Source organism: Myxocyprinus asiaticus, chromosome 34 (genome assembly GCF_019703515.2).
Source record: "Myxocyprinus asiaticus isolate MX2 ecotype Aquarium Trade chromosome 34, UBuf_Myxa_2, whole genome shotgun sequence".
NCBI classification, from domain to species: Eukaryota; Metazoa; Chordata; class Actinopteri; order Cypriniformes; family Catostomidae; genus Myxocyprinus; species Myxocyprinus asiaticus.
In genome coordinates this window covers 12,648,639-12,662,055 of record NC_059377.1, presented here as the reverse complement: position 1 = coordinate 12,662,055, position 13,417 = coordinate 12,648,639, and the positions used below count along the sequence as shown (strand labels likewise).

The window sequence follows — 13,417 nt, the reverse complement described above, 5'->3', positions numbered from 1 at the left end:
TATTCTGCCTATTTAGTGTCTATTTGTTGTGTAATTTGAAACACATCTGTATTCAGGAACATCCTATTTAAAACAAGTCACTGATCTGAGGTTTGTAAACATGTCCTCTGTCATGTTTAATGTTAAAGCTAAAATTTATCGGATGACATCCTTCCACTGATAATTCATCTAAACTCCCAACATCAGCATTGTTTTAGGCGCCATTGTGATACCTTTGACATGTCTGTCGCTCCAGATTTCCTTTCACACTCCTCTTATGTCCTGTTGACTTCCTATCTCATAGCTCTCTGCTGTTGACTCAAGTTCTCATCCTGTTCTTTTACAACCACCAGCAGCTTTAGAAAAACTAAAGGATGTATGTTTCTGATTAATTTATTTTGTTTTACATTTATTTTGTTTTCCTTGGCTTGTAAACAAAACAGAATATATGAGATATTTCACAAGAGCAGTGAATTATCATACTAAAAATAATCTTAAAAGAACTTAGTGTGAATACACTTGAATATTTGAGGCATTAATAAAAAAACATCTGTAAATTAAACAAACAGTTTATTTGGTTTAAAAAGCATTGAGAAATTTAAACAAAGTGGCTTCTGGCAATTGAACAAACACTGAATACATATTGTATCGACTCCTATTTCACTGGCAATAAGCATTCAGGATATAATGCTACTGTAATCAATAAATTTCAAACAGTTTTTCATCAATGCAATCAAATGTATTGTCCATTACAATCCAAACAGAACAAAAAATATGCCTCCTCATTTGAAATAATGAAATCTCAACAACAAGCCAAAAACATGAAAACGAGTAGTATTAGGAGAAAAAATATTAACATTTGAAAGAATGCAAAACACTTTTACTTATAACAAGAGCAAAATCAAAGCAATTCAATTACTGAGGGACTGGGAAGCCCACCACAATATAGGATAACAATGTCATTTATTATATGTACTCACTAACACCATAACAGTCTATGTAGAATACAAACTCTCAGTTGCTACCAAATGCAACAATGCCATGCATTCTCCAAAGAAATTGCCTTTGTTTTTCTTCATCATCTCTATCGTGTTTGTTCAACTAGGTGGGACAGAAACACAGATAAACAGTGCCAATGACTGCACAAGTTCAGATAACATGTTATAGAAAAACATTTTGGATTAGTTTCCTCAAAACATTATGACCAAAATCTGAAAAATGTTAATTGAAATTTTCCATTAACCCTTTAAGCTCTGATGGTGTTTTTAAAGATTTCCTAATTCAGTGGCATGCCCAAAATTAAAGGCTTATAACTTGACAAACAAAAACAAGGAGGGTCAAGTGTTTGGTATAATTTTATAGAAAACGTTTTATACTTTTTAATGATATAGATTCTGATAAACTATGAGATTCTCAGCCTAAGAAACTGCTGAAAAAACAAAATGTAAAAAAATTTTCCCCTTATTTTTCTGATTTGACATTATATATCTCAGGGTGTAAATTACGTGGCTCCGAAAAACTGCTTTTGTTTTGTTTCCATGTCACCTGTAACTGAGTGAAATTTTGTGTTGATACGACAAAGCAATCAGAAGTTATAGCATTATTAATATAAATGATCCTAGTGTCCAAAAGCCTCTCCAAACAAATAAAACAATTGTACATAAGAACGAATTACACATGCAAACACAATAATGACTAAAGGTTTGCATAGGATGCAGACATGATTTTAGTAATGAGATTTCACAGAATGAGTTTCATTCTGTGCCTTTGAGTCATCATTGAGCCTGTGTCATGTACTTGGCGCCATCTCGTACTATGTACTTGGCCATATGTAATTACAGTGATTGATCACATGACTCTCTGCCCAAATATGGAGGACTATCACCACTGGTTGGAGTAATCTGGACCCAATCCGATTGGTTTAGCGTTCCATGATGCTACATTATTTCCGATGACATCTGATCCAGGAAAGTTAACATGTTTGTAGCCAGATAGCAAGATGCTAGATATCCAGATGCTGTGTGCACATTGTGCTTCGTGTGGGTTATCTAATGATCTACGCATTTGATTACTTTGTGTGTGGGCTAATAACTGCTCTCTCTAAGTAATGGTATGTGACATTTTATGTTGTTAATTTTTCAAGAAGTTATAAGCGAAAACGCGGCATATGAGCAACACCTGTTTACATGTAACATGTATGCCAAATACTTATACTTAGCTATTACTCGCTATATTTTTGTCTGCAAGTAAAACAAATAGGCTGGTTGTATTCTACTCTTTGAGAGTTTTCCAACAACATATGACACATGGCTATTTAATGAGTTTGATATTTTTACCGATTACAGTAATATGTACAGTGCCAAATCTTTAATGAATTATCAAAATGGAACACTTCTGATTTGTCTGCAAATTTCAAGCACTTGTTCAGTTTTGGTCATAATGCCTACATGCATTGGAAAGTAGAGCTTCTAAGCTTTAAAACGATACCCATTTTGTGTTTGTCAAGACTGTAGTTATTTATCTTTTGATAATATTTTTTTTTCACGCTGGCCAAAAGGGTTAAAGGAAAATCATTTACACACCCTCATGTTGTTTCAAACCCAAATTACTTTTGGTCTTCTGTAAAACACAAAGGTGACTTTTTTTAAAGAAAATGTTAAAACATAAAAGTGGTCTATACGACATCAATGCCAACATATTTTATTTAAGAGCAAAAGCTAGGAATATTTTAGTGAATAACAAATACAGCTCTGGAAAAAATTAAGGGACCACTGCAAAATGATAAGTTTCTGATCAATGTTTGAGTAAACAACTGGTCAAAATAAAAAAAAGATGCAGTGTTTTCAGACTTCTAATAATGCAAAGAAAAAAAAGTTCATATTCATTTTTAAACAACACAATACTAATGTTTTATCTTAGAAAGAGTTCAGAAATCAATATTTGGTGAAATAACCCTGATATTCAGTTACAGTTTTCACGTGTCTTTGCATGCTCTCTACCAGTCTTTCACATTGTTGGGTGATTTATGCCATTCCTGGTGCAAAAATTCAAGCAGCTTGTCTTTGTTTCATGGCTTGTGGCCATCTATTTTCCTCTTGATCACATTCCAGAGGTTTTCAATGGGGTTCAGGTCTGGAGATTGGGCTGGCAGGTTCTTGATCCGGTGGTCCTCCATCCATACCTTGATTGACCTGGCTGTGTGGCATGGAGCATTGTCCTGCTGGAAAAATCAATCCTCAGAGTTGGGGAACATTTTCAGAGCAGAAGGAAGCAAGTTTTCTTCCAGGATAACCTTGTACGTGGCTTGATTCATGCGTCCTTCATAAAGATGAATCTGCCCGATTCCAGCCTTGCTGAAGCACCCCCAGATCAGGGTTATTCCACCAAATAATGATTTCTGAACTCTTTCTAAGTTAAAACATTAGTATTGTGTTGTTTAAAAATGAATATGAACTTGTTTTCTTTGCATTATTCGAGGTCTGAAAACACAATATCTTTTTTTTATTTGTTATTTTGACCAGTTGTCGTTTTCTGCAAATAAATGCTCCAAATGACAATATTTTTATTTGGAATTTGGGAGAAATGTTGTCAGTAGTTTATAGAATAAAACAGAAATGTTAACTTTACTCAAACACATACCTATAAATAGTAAATCCAGAGAAACTGATCATTTTGCAGTGGTCTCTTAATTTTTTCCAGAGCTTTACATATATTAGACTGTCACTCACTATATGATGAGATGTCAATCTCCTCTGGAAGCTCACTGATGTTCACCTCAAACCTGTCCTGAACATCATTCAAAGTGCGGGCCTCACTTTCATCTGACACAAAAGTGATGGCTAGACCTTTCGTTCCAAACCTGCCTGCCCTCGCAACCTAAAGGATTGGGAAATACAAAGATGTTTGGGTAAAATCCATTTACAAAACAGAATTGATTTCCATAGCCTATGACTTATTTCATTGTGTGTAGCTTTATATATGATAATCATTGTCCCATTAATGAACTGACCCTGTGAAGGTAAGTGTCCGAATCTTCAGGCATGTCATAGTTGAAGGCAATGTTGACTCTTTCGATGTCCATACCTCGGCCAAATAGGTTTGTGGCAACCAAGATCCTTCTTTGGAAATCCTTGAATTGCTGATATCGGGCTAATCTGGAATAATAATCAGAGCCTCAATTTATGAGGTAAAAAATCCTACAAATTTAGAGCATTAAAATGTGTTAATGTATTGTACCTTTCGTCTTGAGGCATTGCCCCGTGAATGGCAATGGCAGGGAAGTTTTGCTCCACCAGTAACTGAGTCAGTGCAATACAACGCTGCACCGACTTCACAAAGATCACCACCTGCAATACTCAGCTTTTGTAACATTGTACCTGACCATTTTCATCATGACCATGTTCAAATGAAACAATGCATCCCTATGGACCACTTCAGACCAAGTGCAAAACTTGCCATCTGGCCAACTTGAGATTTTGTTGCCATGCAACAAAATCTCCAATCAATCTATACGATTTGTAGATGGAGCAAGACTCGGTCAGTTGGTCGCTATTCTGAATGCCTTTAGTGTGTACTGGTGGACACTACCTGGTTGAACTCCAACACATCCAGGAGATCAAAGAGCTTCCTGTTCTTCTCATTGTCCTTCAGCTTGACGTAGTACTGCTGGAGGCCGTGAAGCGTCAGCTTGGTCTCATCGTCCACAAAAATTTCCATCGGCTAGGACAACCAGTGGAAGCAGGGGGAAGGTAAGGAGGGGTGTGTGTGCAGGTTCAGTGTTGGATGTGGGGGGTTAATGGTGTGAAGACACATACAGGACATGGGTGGTGTAGTTAGTAATGTTACAAGAGTGTAAAAAAGAGGAAGTGGTATTTATGACATGTGAGAATGTGAGAAGATGGGTGGAGTAGGTGTTGTTATGGGCAGGGAAGGATAGACACCAAAACCCCAAAAAACAAGTACAAAAGAGGTATCACGTTTTGAGCAAAGGACAGTTGGGGGGGGGGGGGGGATGACATTGAGAACGAGAACATGATGTTAGAAAGGAGAGAGTTATGAAACAGGAGGAGAAACGGAGGGAAGAGAAGGGATGGGGGGTTAAATACTCCCTCCCCTCCCAACCCAAGCCAATGGGGACACAACATTCGCTCTCAAGAACGTTGATAAATGCTACCCTGGTGTCTTTGACTAATTTTAGCTACTAACATTAAACCTAAAATAAAGATCTCTGTGCTAATTCCAAATAAATGTTCAAAAACTATGCATAAAATATTTTGAAGAACATTGTACAAGTACCCAACCACTCCATTTACTCCCACCAATTACATAAATAAACATGCCGTTTAAACTACATGAAAAAACACAGTACCAGTCAATGGTTTGGACACACCTGAATGAATGCATGTTTCCCATGATCTTGAAGAAAATTTGATCTAAAGCTTGAATGCTTGAAATTACTTTTGTAGAGAAATGCAAGTTGCACCTATGCATGAATTTCTTTATAAAGCTAAAATTTTAATTTAGGCTTTTGTTAGGAGGGTTAGACCAGATAGAGAAGGAAAAGCAGCCAACAAGTGGCTAACCTTCAATACTGTTTAAAACAAATCCCAGGTGGCACCTCATGTAGTTAGTTGAGATGGAGGGGTTAAATTCTTAGCAGTTGTGCTACATTTGTGTGTGGTATTTTTTAGTGCAAAAACTTCCATCTTGTTCACTAACCACCACTAATCAAGTATAATCAAAAACGATCAGCGCTGAAAATGTGCTGCGCTGCTAGTTTTTAAATTAGGTTATTGTCATTCCTTTCCAAGCAAACACGCCCCCTTTCAATATCAATTAGGCTCAATATAGCTTGTATTTTATTAACAAAACTCTGCGTAATTTGCCTGGAGCTACAAACATGGTGCAATTACTGCCCGAGGAAAGCAGGCAGTTAACTTAATTTATTTAAAAGAGATGTTTGTGTACTTTGTCTATCGATCATGGCCACAGTAATTCATCAAACAATTATCAAATGATGGAAAACAGCGTTATAACCTGGAATATATCCAAATGCGTGGTGTATTCAAGCACAATTTCGGCATATTAAAGAGGTGATTCAGGTGTCTGGATCACAGTTGTGGAGTGATGCTGTACAGTCCCAGCAGTGTGCCAGGTGCCTGACACTCCGAACCGACCTGCAAAATTGGAACTGCAGCATGCAAATTGTGTTTAGCACAGATTTTGTGGCCGTGTTTGCATTGTTGCCTGATTTGCATAATTTCTTTTGTGAATAGGTGCGCTAAAAGCGTGCAGGCAGCATGTTTAAATATACCTAATTCACTCTTAGCAAATTTCCTCATGAGAGAATACCAAGAGTGTGCAAAGCTGTTATCAAGACCAAAAGTTGGCTACTTTGAATCTAAAATATAGCTCTGATTTTTGGTCAATATGTAATTGTCATACTTCTGAGTAATTTTAATAAGCTGTGTCCAGATTCGCCTACTGTCAGAGTATGTACTGCATTTAATGAAGAACGTACTTCTCGGCTTTTAAAAAAAAAGTTCTTCAGATATGCAGTAGTATGAATACATTCCTGGACATACTTTATAAGGGAAGGTGGGTATTGTCCCATGACCCGAATATATGATTGTGGCGGCGGAGGCATGGTCGAGCTTTTCGCTTTCGAGTGCTATAATGTCTATCACCTGTTTCTGATTGCAGTAAGCACTGGGGAGAGCGATAAAAATGGACCACGCCAGAGGCGAGGGAGAGAGAACTACCCGTCTCTGGCGTGGTCCCTTTTTATCGCTCTCCCCAGTGCAGGACGAACGCTCGACCACGCCCCCGCCGCCACAATGATGTAGTAACAACAACTGCGAAAATAATTTTAAGTACCATTTAAACACAAGGAACAACAATCTTGGTGTATATATAGCACTTACAGTTGAAAAGAGCCATACGACTCGCAGTTCTCTGCTATTGTTTTTTAATTCAGCATTTTGAACATGACATCTCCTAAGCTCCCGTGGCATTACGAGATGGTACAGTGTCTGGTGGATGGGCACTTCAGAATCTCAGGAGATGTCATAGGTCATCAGGGTATTTTTCACCTACTGTTTTTAAAATACTCAGGATTCTGACATATTGGTTTTGGTATTCTAGAAGGGAAGTACAGTGGAAAGATGAGAACACTTTGGACTTGCTTCATAAAATTTGATTTTATCTTCATTAAATTCACAAGTATAGACAAAGCACAATATACTTAAGCTAACAACACACAAACAATTATAATATGTAATATCTTTATTGAACACATCCCATTAAACATTCACAGTGCTGTGGAAAATGTAAGTGAACCCATGGATTTAATAACTTGTCGATCCTCCTTTGGCAGCAATAACTTCATCTAAGCGTTTCCGGTAGTTGCTGATTAGACCTGCACAATGTTCAGAAGGAATTTTGAACCATTCTTCCTTACAGAACTTCTTCAGCTCAGCCATATTCTTAGGATTTCTGGTGTAAACGGCTCTCTTGAGGTCATTCCACAGCATCTCTATTGGGTTATGATCTGGGCTCTGACTGGGTCACTCCAAAAGATGGATTTTCTTTTTTTGAAGCCATAGGATATCTTGATAAACATGGGAATTAATTTTTCCCTTGATGATGGCAAGCTGTCCAGATCATGAAGCAGCAAAGCAGCCCCAAACCATGATGCTCCCTCCACCGTGCTTCACTAGTGGGATGTTTTCATGTTGGTATGCGATGCCCTTTTTACGCCATACATAGTGCTGCATGTTCCCAAACAATTCAACCTTAGTTTCATTTTCAAACCTCTCATTTATCCAGTAGTGTTGTGGAGTGTCAAGGTGGTCTTTGACAAACTTCAGGCACACAGCAATGTTTTTATTGGAAAGCAGCTAGTTCCTTCATGGTGTCCTGCCATGGACACCATGTCTGTTTAAAGTTTTTTGTCTTTAGCAGTCACTCTAGGGTTCTTCTTTACCTCACTGAGCATTCTGCGGTGTGCCCTTTGAGTCATCTTGGCTGGACGGCCACTTCTAGGGAGAGTAGCCACAGAACTAAATCATCTCCATTTATAGAAAATTTGTCTAACTGTGGACAGATGAATATCGAAGCTCTTCGAGATAACTTTGTAACCCTTTCCAGCTTTATGCAAAGCAACCATTCTTGATCGTAGGTCTTCTGAGATCTCTTTTTTGCGAGGCATGGTCCACGTCAGCAGATACTTTTTGTGTATAGAAAACGTAAAGTTTTTGAGTGCTTTTTATAAGTCAAAGTAGCTCTAACCCACACCTCCAATCTCATTTCATTAACTGGATGCCAGGTTTCCTAACTCCTGACTCTAATTAGCTTTTGTTGACGTCATTAGCCTAGGGGATTCACATACTTTTTCCAACCTTCACTGTGAGTCTTTGAATGATATATTCAATACAATACAAGAACAATACAATAATTTGTGTGTTACTAGTTAAAACAGACTGTGTTTATTTATTATTGTAACTTAGATGAAGATCAAACCAGATTTTGAGACAAATGTATACATAAATACAGGTAATTCCAAAGGGTTCACATATTTTTCTTGCCACTGCATGCGGGATATTTTTGTCACTTTTCTATTATTCTATAACATGGAAATAGTAATAACTAAGAAAGAGTGGGTGTGTCCAAACTTTAGACTGGTAGTGTAGAATGTAATTTCACTCATACACCACCTCACACTATTACCTTTAACAGAGTGATGTTCTAACCTATCAATTTAGAAGACCAGTTCACCCACCAGACTGTGTAATTAAATATACAGAGAGCATACTCCATCTGTTCTATGCAGGTGGCTGGGCTGCTAAGACAAATGTTGTGGGTGTGGAACCATGTAATGATGGCCAAGGAAGAGTTACTGAGATCACAGTCCTGTTCTATTACTATTATGCCCTTAACAAATACACTTAACTCCAAGTTTCACTGTGTCTCAAGGGCCATTATTTAGTGTGTAATCATGTAGTGAGCTCACTGAATACCTTACAAGATGTTTTAGGAAAATCTATGCTTATGGGCTAACTCACTGCCTGTGAATCATTCTTACAAATATTATCTGTAGCTGAGCTGGCCTCTCTAAAGCTTCAGTTTAATATATTGTATTCAACCTACTAATGCTGACCTCAAATCAGTGGATAATGGAGGCAGGGCGTTAATGTGCATTAACTATGTGTATTTCAAGTCTTACTAAATGTGCAAAAATCCTAGTAGTCTGACTGTGTCCTCAGAGCTAGAGAGTGAGAATGTGCCAGAATATGTGTGTGTGCAAGTTTGAATTCAAAGGTTTGAGAGCCTTTATATTATGATATACGATAAAGGGCATTACTTATGAATATTAAGTAGGCCCACGCCCACCTCATGAGTATCAAAGGAGTCCTTTAGTCATTCGGAATTTGTTTAATATATTTAGTTTTTCCTATTTTCGGTTTATTTTGGAAGCATTTCTGTTTGAGTCATGACTTTCAGTCGTTTATGGCCACTTCATTGTTCCTCTAGAATTTGTTTGTGTTTCCATGTCAATGCTGTCGGTGAACGTCACTATCTACACCCGCGCATCTCTCCTATCTACTCTAAAGTTTCTTCATCGTCTCACCCCTCTCGCTCCAATCTTCCGCAACTTATTCCTCCCTTTCACTTTCTTTTCCCTCACGCCCGCGCATTCTTTCTTCTCCACTTCAGGCTTGTTTTATTGCCTTGAGTTTAACTTTGTTACAGAGAGTTGATGTTTATGTCTTTACTTGGGGGCAGATGAGGTACTGTCCTAATCACTGGGCTGGATTGATGAAGAGCTGTTCCATCAGTGGTTGACCCACCTTAAATGATTTATCACCCCAATGGCTGAAATTTTGTTTCATTTTATTCCTCTGAATAGAGATGATTTAATTGTGCTGTCTGCGTTGTTAAAGAGTAATTAACTGTGCAGCCCTAGAGTGTCAGTTTTTCGTGAATTTAATGTAGTTTTCAGTAGTTGCCTTGCTTTGTTGGGGAGATCCTTTATTGGTTTTAGTTTTGTGTCCCTTAAGAGTCTCTGAGAGTTGGGAACTGAACTAAAATTGCACCACCAAGTGCTTTTGCTCTCAAACAAAGGTTATTTGAGGACAAATCTCTGGGCTGAGAGTTAGTACTAAAGCTATTTGTCTTGATATACGGATAATGAGTCCGAAATTATATTTAAATGAGAGAGGTTTTGTTGTTTGTTGTGTTGAGTCTTTTGACAGATATTTTAAGGGGTGTGCTCATGCTTTTAATTTATGGACTTGAAGTGTATTTGAAGCTATCCTTCCCATAAAGATATCCTTTTATACTGTTTAAACTACATAGAATAAACTCTTTATCAAATTTGATAAAGAACCTATTCAAATTTACAGCACACTGGACCTGATGGATGGTGCATTATCTGTTGGCCTAAGCGGACAGGTGACCGTGTGCCAAATGCCAACGCAGCACTGCCAGCGGAGGCAGGGATTAAAGACTTAGCATCTTTTTCACTGTGCCGCTATTAGTTAACAGTCTGTGATTATCAAACAGGCAGGAGAGAGAGGCATTTAGCGTTACGCTTTCTGAGAGGCTGTAAGTGGATCCCACTCCACTCTGTCAGGTGTATATAAGGTGGTCTTGTGAAGGGAGCGAGCTGTTGTCATGTAGAAGTAGGAGAGGCGTAATTACATCTTGCATGAACTTTCTGCAGACTGGACGGATCTCTTTACTCAGCGTGGCACTGAACATCATGACCTGCTTCTCGTGAGGAGTCATACGGAAGATTTCCTGGACATCACGACGCATGTCTGCAAGAAAAATTGAAATTGCATTTAAATTGTTACAAATTATTCATACTTTAGTCTTGAAATTAATAGTCGCAGCCTCAGACAGAGAGCATGCCCATTCACTGAATGTTTGTTGCATATTGTGATCAAAAATGGCAAGTGTTGGAAGAAGTCGCCAGTTCTGATATGATTGGCTTCAAGAAATTTCCAGGAATAGTTTTTTTTTTAATCAGTCAAATTTCTTTTGAGGAAGAACTAATAACTGGATTTGCCAAGGTTAGCCAGGTTAGTGGCATCAAATCTTTGAAGGCACTAAGAGTTTTGTTGGAAGCACTTAGTAACAGGCAAACTAGTGTGTCTGAGTTATGTCTGAGTAATAATCAGTCCTTATTACTTAAATACTTTCAAGTGTAACAAATCATGGCTGTGGCATAAAAACGTAATAAATTTTTTCAGGTCGGTCTATGACTTTCCTATAATCTATTTTAGATCAACACACCCCTAAACGTCACGTAAAAAGCATACCAAACTGAAATTCCCTTTACACTAGACATGTGTAGACAGTGAAATTTTCACTGTGATTATTCCTGAAGCTTTTAGCATGGTACATGGTATTATTATCATCGGTATTGCATTATGTTACAAAGATAAACAAACTTTATTGTTGTTCTTAATGACAAGTTTAGATGCTTTTTTAGACACCAAATTTGCATTTTAAATTAAAAGATCACAAAGAAAGTAACTTTGACAAATTTAACATTTTTGATTTAAAGGAATAGTTCACCCTCATGTCATCCCTGATGTTTATGACTTTCTTTCTTCTGCAGAACACAAATGAAGATTTTTAGAAGAATATCTCAGCTCTGTAGGTCCATACAATGCAAGTGAATGGTGACCAAAACTTTGAAGCTCCAAAAAGCACATACATTTAGTTTAAAAGTAATTCATCAGACTCCAGTGGTTTAATCAATGTCTTCTGAAGTGATCCAGTTGGTTTTGGGTGAGAACAGATCAAAATGTATCTCCTTTTTCACTGTAACTTCCTAGTGCTTGATGCATGCGCAGGGTGCTAGCTGGCGCTATAGGAAGTGTAATCAAGCTTGAAATCATGATCGCCAAGGAGACTGCTGTCAAGATGTACAGTGAAAAATGAGTTATATTTTAGTCTGTTTTCACCCAAAACCAACTGAATCACTTCCGAAGATATTGATTAAACCACTGGAGTCATATGGATTACTTTTATGCTGCCTTTATGTGCTTTTTGGACCTTCAAAGTTCTGGCCACCATTCACTTGCATTGTATGGACCAACAGTGCTGAAGAAAGAAAGTCATACACATCTGGAATGGCATGAGGGTGAGTAAATGATGAGAGAATTTTCCTCTTTGGGTGAACTATCCCTTTAAGAAACTAAATTAACATTTAAATAAAGACACATAAAAACTTGAACATAAATGAACATAAAATAAATATTTAAAAATATAAATATAAAACATAAAAAAGTGGTCACAATGTCTTAACATATTTCCTCATTTCACACTTTTGCCCTTTTAGAAGGGGGATAAAGGGTTGAAAGCTTTCCTCCTACAGCCATGCTTCTCGACCACGTTGGTTCTAAGGTATTTATAAATTCAAATAAAATTCACCATCCATAAATAATTCTTACCAGCCATGACACTGTATTTTGCATTATTATAACAGCGCAGGTCACTGTGTCACCCTTTGAAAAGGCTCATGACACAAAAACATGAAGACACATCGTGATTTTGTTCCTCATATTTTCGTTTTGATGTCTTGGAATATTCCACATGTGTCACCACACAGTGTTCTGTACAAAAACTTAAGGCATCCTGGATAAACATCTGATGATACATTTTCCACTGATGTAAGCTGTTAGAAGATACACGACTCATTTTCTTTAATAGTCGGTTTGATGGTGTTTCTTTTGAACTGCTCACGTCACTTACATCAGCTCTGACTTGTGGAAGGAAGCTACGGTGTATTCAGTAAATTCTAAACAATTTGGCTAATAGGTTACCTAGATTTTTTTTTCAAGGTATTTTGAAGTGTCCATGGTAACAGTGAACCATGTTACCAAATACAGGAACATGTCTGGAATAAGCTGTAGTGTAGACCAGAACTTATGCCACAAGTCAAGTCTAGCTATGCTCGACTTCCAAATGAATAGTGAATCTACTCACCAAGTTGCTCCATCATCTTGTCGCATTCGTCCAGGATGAAGTGTTTGATGTGGCGCAGGTTGAGACTCTTGTTGCGAGACAGAGCTAGAATCCGTCCAGGAGTTCCCACCACCACATGAGGGCTCTCTCTCTTCAACACCTCCTCATTCTTCTTTATAGACAAACCCCCAAAGAACACTGCCACCTGGGGGAGAGAGGTGCATGTACAGGAATATAAGGTCACAGTTGGCAGCTTTTGCTAGTTATGAAATATTACAGCTGGTTCAATCTTTTAATTTGCAAAAGATGTTCTTTTATTATCTTTTATTATAGGCAACAACTTTGACCAAAGGATAAACTTGCTCATGCTCATATTGTTGGCCCTGTTTGGCCCCTGTGTCATCATCCATCTCGAATGATTTGATCACAATTGGACAGCACTAAATACAGGTGTTAACAG

The 13,417-nt window shown here is 37.7% G+C and overlaps 1 protein-coding gene across 1 annotated transcript in view; it reads right to left on the bottom strand.

Moving 5' to 3' along the window:
* Positions 1–530: 530 nt before the first annotated feature.
* LOC127425469 (spliceosome RNA helicase DDX39B-like) overlaps positions 531–13,417 on the bottom strand; it is a 16,287-nt gene continuing 3,400 nt past the window's right edge. Inside the window, exons 5-11 of the mRNA XM_051671522.1 lie at positions 12,979–13,162; positions 10,681–10,799; positions 4,567–4,698; positions 4,216–4,325; positions 3,989–4,133; positions 3,708–3,855; positions 531–1,080 (exon numbers count right to left, since the gene is read on the bottom strand). Coding sequence (XP_051527482.1) covers positions 1,064–1,080; positions 3,708–3,855; positions 3,989–4,133; positions 4,216–4,325; positions 4,567–4,698; positions 10,681–10,799; positions 12,979–13,162 — 855 coding nt within the window. The 3' untranslated portion in view covers positions 531–1,063. The remainder of the gene's footprint in view (positions 1,081–3,707; positions 3,856–3,988; positions 4,134–4,215; positions 4,326–4,566; positions 4,699–10,680; positions 10,800–12,978; positions 13,163–13,417) is intronic.